A 17,037-nucleotide genomic window follows, 5' to 3' on the forward strand; every position below is an offset into this window, starting at 1 on the left:
TTTTTAACCTACAATAGCTCATGAAATTGATTTTCTTCCCCCCGCAGATTAATGACTTATTATACTAGTGCTATTAACGATGGGAGAAAGTACTTTTTCTGTATTGCTTGTATTAAGTTCGTTGCAGGGCAGTTACACAAATAGACTGTTGAAAGCGAGCCTATTACTAAATTACTTGGACACTAGTTTGGGAATAAACTCAACCTGTTGAATGTGTCCAGTGCCCAGGGTAAGGCAGTCTTGTATATCTATCTATATAGGGTTGGTTCTTGCAGCTAAACATTGCACGCATGCCTTGACGCTATTCTTTTAAATGTCAAGTGGGGCTTATTTGTAGTTTATTATGTGAAATATGCAAGCCCATTTTGTAAACATTCAACCCGGAGATCAAGTTGCGTCCCCTAAAGCGCGCACATTCATTTTAAGGGAGACATCTGCTTGCACTTACCAGGCTTCTTCAGTTCACAGATAAAGAAAAGTTCGGCGAGTTTTTTTTTTTTTTTTTCTCCCCCCTCCACTTTCTCTTAACAAAGAACAGGGGAGGTGAGAGAGAGAAATGTCAAAAAGAGAGCAACAGGAGTACCTTATCCAAGTCTCCTCCAACGCGCTTTGGGCACTTTTACGCACAGCCCCTGGTCTCAACACTTGACGGAGCTCTTCCACCTTTTCAGCACACGTTTTTTCCCCCTCTTCTCCCCCACCCCCCCACTTACCATGCCTCTCTCCCGCTTTCTCCTCTACATCGGCACAGATGGTCCTCATTAACAAAGAAAGCCAGCCCTTCACCCTCTTGTGTTCGAGTGAGAGAGGAAGAGAGGGAGAAAGCAGCGCCCGTGCATGCCAATCAGCTACCCGAACGCAGAATCAATTAGCAGCAGATTGTCTCGCTCCTGCTAATTATGCTAAAATATGTGTTTAAATGAAGGAAATTAACATTGCAAACAGAATGTATTGTAACTGTTTACCACTCGGGCGACGTGTCCTGCAGTTAAAGAAAGGGGGGATTTTGTTTTGTTTTGTTTGGATCAAGTATACAGGGGTTTGCGTTTCAGGGCATGTAGGAGCCCAGCAAAGGGGAGGATAGTTCAGAGAATAACAAGCTTTTGATTAGCCTCTCACTTCACCGGTGCCCAGGATCCTCCTCGAATGGAGTACTTCGGAATCCTTACAGTTGGGAATCCTTAACAAATCACTTCTTCTGTCTTGTCAGTGCGTTTCTGTTCCTTGTCCAAAGCAGGAGTGGGCACTTCTCAGCTGTGTGTGTGGTTGCCTTTCTTTCTTAGTCGGTCATGCGCAGTTGTGTTTAATTACGCCAATTAATACGCTTGTACATGCAGGGACCGATGTTTTTCCACCCTTTTCAAATAACGGATTTTTTTTTTTTGTGGGCATTGTGAACCCTTCTAGGTGAAAAAAAGGTCACTGGAGCGATTCTTGTAGACAAAATGTGCATATTAAACAAACAGTGTACAGCACTGTGAGTAAATGGAGTTAATTAAGGGATGGGTGGGGGGGTTATTCTTTGGATATATATTTTTTAAGAATGTCCCAATCTGACCATTCCATCTATATGCATGCCTATATGCTGGCATAGTCAAGTGTGTAGAAAATGTGGTTAAAAAAACAAGTCTCCATAAACACAACAGCACACACCTGCACCACAGGGAATGTTTCTGAACATTAAGCACTACAGGAAATGTATCCATGAGTTTAGCCTAAATACCTGGAAGTAACAGCCTTTGGGAGTCCCAATAAAATGTCCATTAAGCACCGGAGAAGTACAAGTATAAGAATATTAAGGATTTGACACATAATTGAGTGGAGAACAGGCTACTGAACATCAACTATCCACTGATGCTTGGCATGTTTATTGATTACTGAAGTAATGTGTCACAAACCAACAGCACAACTAGGAAAAAAAAAAGCTGTTTTTAAGGTATTACAAAGGAATTGTATTTATTGATATATTGATTTATAGTGGAGAGAGCACCAAAAACAATATGGAGATGTTATTTTCACTGTTTATTTGAAGGAAGAGCTGTTTGTTACATGCCATATAAATAGCACATTGTGGGTTTGTTGTAGCAGTGAGATGGTTGGGAATTTTGATGTTGTTAGCTGATATTCCCCTCCCCAAATCTACAATTGCAAATGCCCTTACAGGAGACCCATAAAGCATTGTTAAGGTAATAAACATTCAGTTGAATACAAAAAAAAAAAAAATGCAAACAGAGTAATAATAAAAAAATACATGCACTAAATAAATATATAATAAAACAACAGGACAATTAGTTGAATTATCTCTGGTTACAGACTCTTTTTTTATTTTCCATTGATTTATTTATGTTGTAATTTGTATTTATTTCATTTCCCATTTTTCATATCATAAAAAAATACAGAATTCCAAAGCTGATAGTCATTGGCAAACCACAAGTCACAAATGTCAGAAAACAGAATGGAAAGATGCAGACCTGGGCTAAATTACAGTGAATCCTGGCGGAGGCGGGGGAAACAAGCAGACTGCTTTAAAAAAATAAATGAATAAAATATTATGATAATAATGATTTTTATAATAATACTTATTATTATTACGACTAATAATAATACATTTAAGGCATGTCTGACAGTACACTTCCAAAATCCTGCGTTGCACATTGAATGCTATACAAAACTTATAGCACACATTCAATACAATACACAAGGTCTGTGGCTTTTTGGAGTTTATTTTCACTGGTGTTCACAAAACTCAATCATCTGTATCCTGATTGACCTGTGGGGGTATGTAATGTACTATCATGGTTGGCAGATGAAGGCGAAGCTGGGGGGGGTGGTTAGGGACTTGTGATTAAAAAACCTTTTCCACATACAAATACATATTCTGTTTACAATCTGCAAAGCTTCTAGTCTATTGAATTCCTACAAGGGGAACTGACACATTTCTATACAATTCTATAAAACATCTAGTCTTCTTTTCACCCTACTTGTGCCTCCTATAAAGATTTTCTTCTTCTGTAAACCCACAACCGAAAAAAACAACAAAAAAAGTCAGAATTACCAGCAGACCACATGAGCACAACATGCATATACTGTATATATATATATTGTTTTGGCCCAAACCGTTACTTGCCAATTCATTTACCTGCAACCAAGGCCTTTTGAATTTGTGTTTGCTATTCAAGGGAGCAAAAAAAAAAGGGGGTTCAATTTGCACCAAGTAGATTTGCTTTATTTCCACAGCCCTCGAATTCACACACTATCCATGCAATTTCCTGTGGAGCTGCAAAGATGTTTTCCTTCTCAGTTGTTGACCGAGCAAACCTGAAAAAACGCACGGTGACTGGAGTTACTAGTGTTTTGTTTTGACACCATTCATTTCCCAAAACTTATCATTACAGTTACAATACTTTTTCACTGTCATCATCTTGATTGTTCTCAGCTTAAGCATCTTTAACTGAACTAATTCTATTTCCATGATTTTTACCCCCTTTTTTTTTTTAAGACAGGGAGCAAAGCAAATAAGCCCCCTTATTGTTATAACATCATACCCACATATTAAGCATTCACGCCTTGTTTGTATCTTTGAATTTTGCACGTTACATTTTAATCAGTTACTAATTAGTACAGAGCGCATAATAAAGCACTTCATTTTGTTTCTCAAAGTGATTTAGTTACTGGGAGGCTTATTAGGGTGGCAATTAACGGCATATCTGGTCTTTCCATATTATGGTTTATATTAAAGTCTTTCTTTTTGAATTTGAAAAGTTCTGGAAAATACAAGAGAGAGGAAATTTGATTGGGGAGAATGAATTCTTTGAATTTTGGGCTGAATTTCTGACCTTCTGTGGTGAAAGACTGGGAATCAGATCAAAATGGCTGAATCTCTGAAAAACCCTTTTTGGGAACAACAGTAGGTCCTGTTTGTTTGAAGGGTAGAGGTGTGGATTTCAAGCTATGGACCCCTCACCCCTTAATAAGGCACCTGTTTCAAAACAACAGGTATTAATTGTGTGTTTCTCCACCTTGCAGTAGGTTGAACCAGCTATTCCTCATTTGCTTTGCAGATGATGGAGCTGCCCCTGAAATGGTCATCAAAGAATTGCCCTTCTCTTGTAATGGAAGAACAATGACACGAGAAACATAACTCTTAGAAGCATCACCACAACCAAGCACTCTCTCTCACTCTCTCTCACTCACTCACTCACACTCACTCTCTCTCTCTCTCTCTCTCTCTCTCTCTCTCTCTCTCTCTCTCTCTCTCTCTCTCTCTCTCTCTCTCTCTTCTATCTGGAGAAACTGGACACTTGGATTGAATTGCTATGTCTGTAGCAGGCCTGTGAACACTTTAAGAAACAGCTTTGGCAGGGAGGGTGTCGGTGTTGTAATTTTGGGTGCGGAGGAACACAATTGCAGGAAAACATTTAGCCAATAGTGATGTTCCCTCCCACTCTCCCCTGTGTTTACTATTTGCCACCCCCCAAATTACAGTACTTTCGAGAACCGAGAGGTCACCACTTTTGAGTGCTTTTCTGATACCCCATAGTTAAGAAGGAGATATGATAGCACTCCCACATTATCTTGTTAACCACCCCCTGGGATGCGGTTTTGCAGAAATATGATGGCGGAAACATACTTCACACAGGGAACCAGTAGGGCTCAACTGTTGCTCATTTTTATTTTGTTGTAGGGCCACGCTCTCTGGAAGGGATTTGTAGGGAGAAAGTAAAAGGTAACGTGACACAAAAGGACATCCCAGGGCTGGAGAAAAGCGCTCACCTGGACTTCTTGTTTTCAAATGCAGTGAAGTATTATTATGATGATGATGATGACGATAATTGCAGAAGCAACAAAAATGACTTATTTAACAGCAAGCCAAAGCTTTTAAGGTTTGAAAACAACACTAAAATTGAAAGACCTAGAGTTGACTGAGAACTTTTTGGAAGCTAAAACAAATCTATTAAAATCTAATATAAATTGTGGTGACTGACCAACTTTTAATACAGTTCTTAAAAGCCCTGTGTTATTTAATTATAGGCCAGATTAAACTAATGATATGCCCAAGTGACACAGCGTGATTGAGAGAAAGAGAAAGCGGTGAAGTTGTTAGTGCACAAAGAGGTCTAATTTTCCTTGTATCACCACGAGCAACCACACTAATGCTCAGTCTAGTAATTGAGAAAAAGTAGTGTTTTGTCGTCATTCAACCTTTCCGAATATTGGTTAAAGACCAGGAGAGAAATCAAAAATACGAACTGGAGATTAATACTCATCAAACCTTGTTTTTCATTAACCACTTTCTCAGGAATCGTCTGTGTTTAAAGCCACCTAGAGACCAACACAAATGTTGATTATGTTGTTGTTTTTTAACACACCAATCTGCATTCCTGTCACAGTGCCAGAATCGCGATGATGCATTAAAATTAAATTGAATAATTATAATCAATTACTGTTACCAGCATCCTCTTCACAATAAACGAAGAAACAAAGAAACAAACACTTCTATTATTACTTGGTGAATTTTTCATTTTTTGCTAGTTTGTAATTCCATTGAGGATCCAAGATAATGCCCATATACAGCTCTGGAAAAAATTAAGAGACCACTCCAAGTTCAGAAATCAATGTTAAATGGTCTCTTAATTTTTTCCAGAGCTGTATATCTATCTATCTATCTATCTATCTATCTATCTATCTATCTATATATATATATATATATATATATATATATATATTTTTTTTTTTTTTTTTCTGAGCACTCCCAGAGCACTAACAAAGAAAAGTAGCACACAACACAATATGGGTCCCTTTTTAACAGATGATGGATTTGCAGTATGAGGAAACTATATATATATATACATATATATACATATATGTATATACATATATATATATATATATGTATATACATGTATATATATACATATATGTATATACATGTATATATATATATATATATATATATGTATATATATACATATATATATCCTGTACGTGATTGAGCACTACCAGTCCTATAGGATTCTTCTTGACAACAGAGTGACAGTTGTCAATCAAGATACATTTCAGAAAATTCCTTTATTTTTTAAGCTGCTGCACTGACATTATGCCAACTTTCTATTTTATTGTGACTCGCATTCGAAAATCCGGATTTACTTTATTGTAAACTTCAAAGACACAACAGAAGAATTTGCTGGGAAACTTCTGCACATTGTTCCCTGAAAGGGAGTGCAAAGTTTTTGTTGATCTTTTCAATTACACAGAACTGTGCAAATGTGACTTTTGGTGGCTTTATCTAGATGTAAGCTTTGTTTTGTCATCTTATTTAATTCATCTCCACATTATATTTTGTATCTGTTGCTCCCAGTAATTCTAACGCCTTGAGTTTGTTGTCATTTATGGTAGCTTTGCCCATAATGACTACATCACAGTCCTTGTAATCTAGAGGGACTTTTGACTAGTACATTTATACTCTGAACTCTGGTGACTCTCACAACCTCGTTAAAGTTGACTGTGTGGATCTCTTATTGCACTGTAATTAGTCAAAGTGGCTCCCATTTGAAACATCATATTACCACAAATGCAGTGTATACCTTGTCATCTAGGTATATGTTGCACAAATCATTATACCATATTATATGCTTTTACAAAACTCTGAAATATGCTGAGCGTGACAGTGCTGTAGACAATATTATATACAAATATATATGACTTCAGATTCCATAGGGATGTGTGTTCTTTGTTATTGTTTTTCTAATCACTATAATACAGAGACTATAGTAAGCTGATCCAATGCAGACAATAACAGCTCCCCTCCCATGATAATATATCCATTTCAATAATAAATAACACAAGACATGGCTAAAAAGCCACATTGAATAGAATACTCTTACCTACTTCCTTTTGATCTCCCCAGAGAAATAGTACTTTGCCCTTGAATAAGGCTTTGGTTTATTTCATATAGGTGTATAAGGTAATTCACGTATCTAGATATAAATTTTTACCAAAAGGCAAGATTTCCCATTTCACTCTCATACCCTGGAGTAGATAATTTGTCTAGTTTGCCTACAGGTGAAATATAGATCTATGTCTTTTTGTGCCACACACACACACACACACACACACACACACACACACACAAAACTCCAACCTCTCAGGTATCAGGAAACTGAGAGAGAGAAAACAAATCTAACAAAGCACAATGTAACCTTCATTCTCCAATCCGCCATTGCTATACACACTTTCTCCACAAGAGGTGCTTGTGTTCTGCATCCCATACACAATCCCAAGTATAGCATATTGAACAGATGTGCAGTCATTGACTCCAGCAACACACAACAGCGCTCTCCGTCTGTGTGGGGTGCGTTCCATTTCACACAGACGATCTGGATGATTTTCCAAGCTTTTATTTCTGCCATACAAAATGTGCCGCGCCGTTTCCATCGCTACATAAAATACAGCTGTGTACATGCACATTGTCTGTTGATAGATCTGTGCCTTGCCAGCTCCTAGAAAACTGACAGCAAAATTCTGCTCCGGAGAAAAAACAAAAATCAAAAAACAGTCACTCTGGAAGCCCCCACCCCAAAGGCAATCAAAACTGAACACAGTTTGAGAATCGCAATTCCGGGCAGTTTCTCCCGGCAAACATCTCTGTCAATCATTTCTTACCTGTCTAGGCTTATTGTTTTCTAATGCAATCTCCAGATTATATGGGAGATATGTTACCTTCAACAGGAAATATAAGGAGTTGTATTGTACTTTCCACTGACATTTAAGACAAAGGCTGGGATTAAATCAAAACTTTGACCCACCCGCTAATAGAAAACTACTACTGTACTCAGTTGCAGTTTCATTTTTAGTTAGATGCCACTTTCTTCTAATCAGAAATGTAACCGCTATGATGTAAAGGTTTTTAGTTTGGTATTAGCGGGTGGGTCAAAGTTTTGATTTAATTCGGCCCAATATTCATAGGAAATGCACCTGTTTAGAGTCCACAATATTCTGACAATATTATCCATTAACCACAAATTAAAAAAAAAATATCAGTTGGTTAATCCAAATTTTCCAGAACAGCAACCTCAAAACAATCAATATAAGACAGCTAGTGTGATTACAGTATTTGGGACACTTGGCCTTTTTATCTCTCTCTCTATCTGACACGACTTCAAACCAAAGCCTGAACCCCAAAGAGCAATTTCACAGTAGATTTTCCTCACCCCCCCGACCCCTCCCCAATGTGACTCCTTATCAGCGATAATCTTTACAAAATGCCATAGAAAAATATTGATTGTTTTAAATCACTTCTACAAGCCAGCTTCCAACAGCTTGAACTGCTGACTGCTTGTTAATCTATTTTGAAAGTGGTTTATTTAGAATGGCTTGCACCGAAATTGAAGCAATTTCTAAATTATTTCAACGGAGCCAAGCCGAGAAGAGGTGGAGAGAGGTGTATCAGGTGTGAATCAGCAGTTTAAGTGAAATGAAAAACTGTCTGGGATGATTGGGAACTACTGTTGTGGTTGTGTTGGAGTTGTTTTTGTTGTACATTTAAATTCTTAAGGCCCACAATTATTGACAACTTGAGAAAAGTTGCACTTCCACTCTGAAGCAATGAGCAATTAGCCCAGATGGAAAGTCCATTCTTTAGTTGAAATTCTTAATTATACCAAACCAGACTCATACAGGGGAGTGTCAGAAAAACTGACATGTATCTAACTATTAGTAATTTGAAAGAAAAGTAGCATGATCCGTGTCTTTTGGCCAGGTGATGACATTGATTCCTGTCATTTTATTTGAGATTCTTACAGGCAGGATGAATAAAAATGAGCAAAGGTTTAGTGGATGCTGGATTTTCAACCTTCCAAAGAGGTGCGATTAGATGGGGATTTTCCGGGACCTTTCCGTGCAAACGCTTGAGATTATCATAGGATTTCCATAGGGTTCTGTTTGTGTGTAAAAAGTAAACTCAGGAAACTGATAATACTTATAAAGAGTAAACATTCCTTTAACTGTTATTCAGATACTACATCATGATAGCTAGAACCTCTTTATTTACGTATTTATTTATTTGTGTATTGCTACTGACAAAGCCTTTATTTGTAGATTTTATGTATTTATTTATTTGTATAACTTTCCTTCGTATAACATTTGATAAGAAATGAAAACGTCTGCACATTTGAAAACCAAAACCAACATGGAAAAAACAAAACAAAAGACAAATTGATCTGAAAATCACACCATGAGGTGCTCTGACCTTTTTTTCTTTTTTTTTCTCTCCTCGAAATCATTACAGGACTACGAGTATCAGAATGCATTGTGATTCAAGCAGGAAAACAACAACAACAATAGCAAAAAGCTGACTTGACTAAACTTGTCCAACTGTTGACACTGGTACCGTCATCACTCTACTCATTCAAGGGTCTACTTTATAATTTCAGATCACAGATTAATTGTTTTTCTTGCTGCTTTTTTTAACATCAAAAGTAAAAAATAACATGGAATAAAATAAAATAAAATAGAAAAGTATTTAGATAGCTTTTTCTTTTTCTTTTTTAAGGTCGACTTCCGTTAAAATCTTTTAATTTGAGATGCGTATATCGGAAAAAGAAATGTTATTCATTTTTACATCAGTCAAAACTTTACTCCCATTTTTAATCGTGTTATAAAATGGGATAGTCTGTATCGCTATGCAGAAGTGCTACGTAGTTTCCAAAAAAGATGAAGCCAATTTGCTGTGGGTAATTTTCTTTCCACCACGCGCACACGCGCGCAAAAAAAAGAAAAAGAAAAAAAATCAAGTTCTTCAGTGTTTCACCATTCTCTGTGAACACAAGGCATTTAGAGAGAGGCTACCTCCCAGAAGCGATCATCTTATAAGACAGGATGTCCATTGATGAGGGGTTGATTTCGTGAAGCACTGTGTCTTATACAAAACCCCACATTCATGAGAGAGACTTATTCACAAAAAGCACTTGAAAAGCAGTTTCTTCAATGTTGCAGTTTAGCAGGGAGAACAGATTCATTTCTGATCAGCACCAATAAAAAAAGGTGGGTTTACCAAACCTTTTTTTTCTTAATGTATTTTTTAAGATTTATTCATCCTTTATTTTTTTATTTCTCTTCCGGGGCCTTTTGCAAGTGACCCATGGTTGTCACCGCACAGCATTGTGATTGCTAATGCGGAAAATGTCAAAACCCATGACGACTCCCAAGAAATAATCACAAAAGAAGAAATGTAAGAAAAAAAAGGAAAAAAAGTTGTCTTTGGCAGATTTCCAGAAAATGCCTCTAGTACTCTGTGGGCATGCGGTGAGTCTGAACTTGTGGGGTTGTGGGAAGGCGTAGGGCACAAATGTTGAGAGCCGTTAAAGAGGTTCACCCGCCATTTTCTTCAGTCGCTACAAAAAAGAAAAATAAAGCATCTACAAAAACAACAGCAACAACATCTATGGAAAAAAAATTAAATCAGTGTCCGAGTTGTGAAGGTAGAGCAGTAAAAAAATAGTAGAAAAAGGAGGCAAAAGTAAGGCTCAGTTGAGCGCTGAAACACTGAGAAGAAGCACACCAGACAACAACCACCATAGAAGGAGATTTGTAAGGATCGGGGTGAGTGTATAAGTGTGTCTGAGGAGAGGGGGCGTTTAGGTTTGGTCTACAAAAAGAAGGGGCGAAGAAAAACAGAAACAATTTGCAAATCATATCTCCCCAGGTGTGTCTCATGTCATTCCAGATCAGAGGTCAGACACAGACTAAGACCAGAGCTGTCGTTCTGCAACTCTAGGCAGGTTCTGGAGGTCAAAGGCCCTCCATGCTCATTCAGTCCCGTAGCCGACCCGTTTGTGGCTGGGGTAGTGCGCAGGTGTGAAAGGCATGGGGTCAGTTTGTCTCCTTTGCCTCGATGTTGGGAGTTCCTCCATTCGGGTGTTGGGAAGATGGGAAGGGGCGGCAGGGTTAGGGGGCACGGGGGGCGATCGCTTGCCCGCTGTTTCCTGGCAGTGCTATGAGGTGGCCAGTAGCGTGAGGAGGGCAACCAGCATCAGGGAGAGCCGGGGACTGGCCAAGCCGCAGCCTGAGTTGTCATCGGTGAGGAATGGCTCCGGAGACTCGTACACAGAGTCGTCTGGGAATGGACAAAAACAAAAAGACAGAGGAACAGTGTTAGGACAAGACCAAAGCTTGAGGACACCATCCAGATGGGACCAGCCGAGGACTCATTCAAACCAGGTTCAGGAGCGTTCAGAACCAAAAATATTAGACCATTCATTCACAAGTATGCGTTTAGAAAAACCCCTCTAGCTATACAGTCGAAGCTGACTCCAGAATTGTACAAGAATACACTTGATAATTTGGCCAACAGTGTACCCTCACCAGTCATGGATTTCAAGAGTAAAGGCCTGTATATCCACCAACAGGATAGCGCAGTGCACCAAGGCCATCAGCACTGAAAATATTTCACAGCTTGCCCTCAGCTCCATAAAAGGTCTCTAGGATGAACCAGAATAGAGAAAACAGCTTCTCTCGCTGTAATAGAAACCACACTGCGCGAAGAATGGCACAGTATTCTGCACTATCAAAGAGACTGCAGCGGCCATTAGGCCTAAGGATGGGCCCACGCCTGATTAAATCCATTGTGAACAAATTGCGTTTTTTTCTGTTGTTGGCCTATTTTGTTTATATAATATAGTGGCGGTGGTCTCAAAGGAGGTCTGCTGTAGCTTTGGTTCCAAGCATCTCCCAGTGACTTAATTGGTCTGATTAGATGATTAACTGGATGAATTAAATGGATCTCTACAGACTGCAAGTTATATTAAAAGTAGTGTACCTTGACTCAAAATAACCTTTTAAGTCATGATCTGTAAGAAAAACCTTTAAATAATGTTGTGCAAGAGCTGAAATAACCAGGTCAATTAAGTAATTTAGAGCTTCTCTAAAGCACTTCCAGGTTGGAGAACTGTTATTGAGAATAAAGACATTTTTAGAAGCCACAAATACAAGTGAACAAACACAAATTATGATAAAAAGCAACATCCATTGTTTTATTGTGTTTTTCTAGCATTTTGCATAGAGACATATTTGATCTCTTCTGTTTATTGTAGCTTTTCCTTCTCATTCTGCAGCATGTCTTTTGTAGGTCATACGGGCTTATCTTGCATTACACGCATATAAGGGTCCCTGAATAAGAAATTGAATCCAGTTTCCCTACCCGTTAGACCAGACATATTCAAAAAAAGTGATTAAACAGGGGCTTGGGCAAGCCGAGGTTAACCCCTGTCTTGCAAACAAGATTAAGATTTGGGGTCACTCCCCGAGTGAGAAAATAAACAGGCACATTCCAGGCCTCAGTAAAGTGTAATACTAATGGATTGTCCTCAGAAAAGAAAGCAGACCTAAGGTATACTTTGGAAGAAACCATTTTGTAGAAACGCAAACAAAAAGACACTCCAATTCCAAAAAAGCATTGCAGGTTCAGAATAAATTTAGCATCTTTAACAAAGGCTAACCCAGAACATACTAAGAAAATAAATTAGGTGGTGGAATCCCTGCAGAAGGATTAATTAAACTTCTTTAAAAACAAAAGTCTTGATTCGTAATTTTCATCGCTTTAGAATCTGGTGCCAACTGCATAAAGCCACTTGTGCTGAATAACTGAAATATAGCACCTTTTCCATTACCTAGTGTATGGAGTTGAGGAAGTTTAAAGGGAAAAACTAAGGAGAAACTTAACTTAAATAGACTGTCTCCTTGGCGTCCATGTTTTAGGTAAATAATACTCATAGTGTCCTGCTTTTGCTCTAATAATGGTGGATATCAAGTTTGGACAGTTTGTATTGCAATCTGGGATGGAATAAATGGTCTGACAAACTGTACAGTTTATCTTACAGACAGTACACCACACAAGTACACTGTAATCACAAGCCACTTTAACTTGTTTCCTTCCATTTTAAAACTGATTTTAAACCACTCACTTGATTTAAAAGCAGATGAATCACACTAGTACAAAACCTAAATCATTTCAGAATGTCAAATCCTTTCGTTTTCACACACAAAAAACCCCACAAAGTTTCTTAATTTGTATTTTGCACTGGTAACTTAAAATACAGAAGTCTTTTTCTCAGTTCTCTACAGGATTTGTGCCATATTTTGAGGAAGTAGGAGAGTAGAAATGGGGCTTGCTTGACTTGCTTTAAGAAACCAAGTGTTTGTGGATGATCTCAGACGAGATAACACAATCAGACAATCGGATACTGTCTAAAGACAAAGATTGAGGAGATAATTTCCACACTTGACACTGTTAGCTTTAATTCTGCTGCTGAGATGTTTTACACCAATCACTAGAATCCAGACTTTTAAAGTTGTTTGCAATGGTTGATTAGCTATTTTTGACTGGAAGCAAACTACAGCAACATGTAATTCCACATTGATTTAAATTTATTTCTGACATATGGTGTGTCTGTGTTTACTGGGATGTTATACTTTCTTTCTTTATGTTTAAAGGAAAATCATCACCAGAAACACTTTAGGCCAGTTAAAAGAAATCTTAGGATTCCCCTCTGTCACATTCAATGATTAAATCAGCCACAGGGACTTCATAATATGTGAGGCCAGGTCAAGCTAGAAATTCAAAATACAATTTTGTCAAGGACAGACCTTATCCCAGTTAATGAGTAACATCCTTCTCAATCTGTTGGTGATATTCAATATCTTCAGGTCGTTTATTCTAGACCTAAATCTCTACATACTCAGAGGCACAAAAACACAAAAAACTGCTATTCTATGAAAAGCCCTTTTTAATGACTTACACCACTTAAATTCGTCAAAATCCAACAGGGCACAGAGGAGAAAAATAATGGAACTGCGATTTCCACTGTAGCGCAAGTCATACATCTATTTTTTGATTAGGTTGATGTTAGCAGCCCATGTTAGTGGTTTGATTGGTTGCATTTGTAAATCAGGGATTGCAATGGAGCTGGTTACTCTGAAACTTGCAAAAAAAAACATGCATGTTTGACTGAGCCAAGTCATCTGTGTAGGAGCGATGTGGGTTGACTTACTTGTTGGCTTCACGTACACCTTCAGTTTTAAGCAGGGCTTCCCCACAAGGTTAGGATGAGGGGAGGCTGCAGATGAGAGATAGAGAGAGAGAGAGAGAGAGAGAGAGAGAGAGGGGAACACGTTAATCAAACCATCACAATCTGAACTGTGAGCTGACCCTTTATAGATCATAACAAAAGCAGGTTTAAATCATTGCTGTGAAAAATACATCTAGATTCCATTTGCAATAAATACAGACACCGGAAAGTCACGATAGGAAAATAGTTATATCTATTGTCCAAATATGCAGAAATTCATCCTATTAAGGTATCTGACCACCTTTTCATTTGAAGAAGTTGAAAAGTAGAATGATTAATTTGGGAAATAAATACATATATACTTGTAAACTTACTAATTGATTCCACTGACACCTTTATTTAGTGTGGAGTGTTGTGATGTATGCGGTTGGAGTCTTCGGTTCAAATTCCAGAATGTACATTAATAACTCAACTACATTATTGGGTATAATTGTCCATCAACATGCTTCGGGTTGATGGACAATTACCCAACCACCACACCCCCTTTCCTGCCCTTGCCACCCCATCTCCATTGCCTGTAAACTCTGCCCTCAAGACCCCATGGGGTGGGCTGACAGCTACCATATTGGTAGGGACCAATCAATTCACTTTTCTCCCCCATGACCATAAATGACTTTTGAAAAGTGGAACAAACAGCTTCGCGGCATAGGTCCAATATCCAAGACACAAGGCAGACAAGGCCAGGACCAGGAATGTTGGGGGAGACTGGAGATGTGCCTGTTATAAACAGCTCAAGATTGGAAACCAAAAACGAAGCTGAGGACAGGGTAACTGAATACCTACTTTGATCTTTTTGCAGGCAGGAATGAAAACACTCGGCTAACCCATTTCATCCTGTTGTGAGATTGTAGTTTGGTTGCATTTTGGACCCGACAAAGACAGTGTGAGAAAAATGTTGCACAAATGTATTACCCCAACCATACCGAGGCGTTGATGTTCGATTGTTGAACAATAATGTTGCCCTCATCTATTGTAGGTCGCTCTCTGGAACAATATATATCAAACACAACTTAATACATACAGTATATTTTGTTAGAATAATTTTACATTTTACAGAAAGGGTTCATTCATAGATCTTTTTCTGGTTTGCAAGTATTTTTCTTTACAATGTAGTTATAGATGTCAATTTACAACAATGTTTAATAGTGTTTTGACAGCACCCCCTGGAGTCCACAATTTTCTTCACTTTGTTCTGTCTTCACTTTATTGCAATGTTGCCACAACGTTGGTAAGTTTGCCATCCAGTATTGAGACATTCTATTACCACCAGGTTACCACCATTCAAATATATACAGTCCAACTTTGACAAACCTTCCGTATAAAAAGCTCTCCTCTCTCTTGTTTGCAGCCCAGGGGGAGTGGGTGATTGGCACACCAGAAAGACTGGTTCAGGCGAAAAAAAGTTTTAATGTCTTGGTTTTAAATAGTGCTATGTGTATCTAAAACAACATTAGGCCAATGATGCTGATCACAGGGGTCCTTTTGTGTAACTGGGGAGAATTCAATGGACTAGTCAATCTTCTAAACTGGGTCTGCCCCTGGGTCAACTTTGCAACCCCCCAGTCAACTCTTTGTGTTGTGAGCCATAACAGAAACAGCCCAGCTTAAGTGGCAACTACGGGGGGAAAAAAGTGTAACAGTCAATTATTGTAAGTTGTAAGTTGTAACTTCAGTAAGTTGACCATCCCAAACTCAACAAATCAATCTGTTACTAAGTACTTCCTGGGATTCGTTGCACATGATCGAGGATGTGCATGGTTATTTCATACAAACTCACTGAAAACGCACCTACCCACAATGCACCTGTAGACCCACAATCCACCTCTTTGCTGTGCGTCTCATAAGCTGTCATCGCCACTACAGTACGGTCTTACTTCACTCTACCCAGCACTGAAAATCAAATTGCCTTGATTACTATCTCTGTATGCTAGCTCACTGTAGTTCTGTATCTAGTATTGTGTTTTGCTTTCACTGTATAATTTATTGCTCCATTTTTGGTTATTATTATTATTATTATTATTATTATTATTATTATTATTATTATTATTATTATTATTATTTATTCATTTGGCGTAGAGCTTTATCCAAGATTCACAAGAGTATAATATAATCAATTAAAAAATACTATATTTACCATCTATAATTTGCTATTTAGCACAATTGCCTGTAAAAGGATATAAAGGGTCATATTGAATTACAATGAATAAAATGCAAAGTAAAAAATCAAAGCGCAGACTAACAGTGTCCATAAACAACAGCAATTTAATAGGCATACAGGGTAATCCAGCAGTCTGTAGAAGCATAAGAGGCACAGAGGCAATCAAAGGCATAAGGGAAGATTTGCAGCATCTACAAATGCAATCCTTTTAACCCCTCTGTACACTATAACGTCTGCACTGTGTTGCATTTCAGAGTCCACTGTGAGTTCATATGGTGGTTGTGCTTTTGCAAGTGGAGGCAAGAACAAATAATACAAATATATAAACCCCACGCAATCACGAAGCTCACATGAACACTGTAATGAGATCCTAGATTAGCACTACAAATGCTAAAGGGGGGTTACTTGAATACAAAACTACTCCACCCCCTTATATGTCTGAAACTAGACTTCCATTAACTTGACAAATTGGTCCTTTCATTATTTACAATATCAGTCATTTCCAGACCTGGATCTCAAGGCCAATTGGTTCTGAGAGTTTTGTTGGTGTTGGTGGGGGTGGGGGAACATTCTTTTTGGGGCAGGGTTAACATAAAAGTGTCTGCTTTGCAACATGCACGAAAAATAAAAAAGGGCAACGAAATCACACGGCCAAGGTAACGAGCTGTTTTAATTAAAGATGAAAAACCCGATTAATTTCTTCCGCACTATTTTTTCCCCGTCCTGCTCTCTCTCTCAACTTTCCCAAAAAGCCGT

General features: G+C 38.2%; 1 protein-coding gene across 1 annotated transcript in view; it reads right to left on the bottom strand.

Annotated features, from left to right (window-relative positions):
• Positions 1 to 8,748: 8,748 nt before the first annotated feature.
• Positions 8,749 to 17,037, bottom strand: part of efna2b (ephrin-A2b) — a 130,284-nt gene continuing 121,995 nt past the window's right edge. Inside the window, exons 3-4 of the mRNA XM_066696150.1 lie at positions 14,046 to 14,111; positions 8,749 to 11,113 (exon numbers count right to left, since the gene is read on the bottom strand). Of these exons, the coding sequence (XP_066552247.1) occupies positions 10,992 to 11,113; positions 14,046 to 14,111 (188 nt within the window). The 3' untranslated portion in view covers positions 8,749 to 10,991. The remainder of the gene's footprint in view (positions 11,114 to 14,045; positions 14,112 to 17,037) is intronic.

The sequence above is a fragment of the Amia ocellicauda genome, chromosome 22, assembly GCF_036373705.1.
Source record: "Amia ocellicauda isolate fAmiCal2 chromosome 22, fAmiCal2.hap1, whole genome shotgun sequence".
Taxonomy (NCBI): domain Eukaryota; kingdom Metazoa; phylum Chordata; class Actinopteri; order Amiiformes; family Amiidae; genus Amia; species Amia ocellicauda.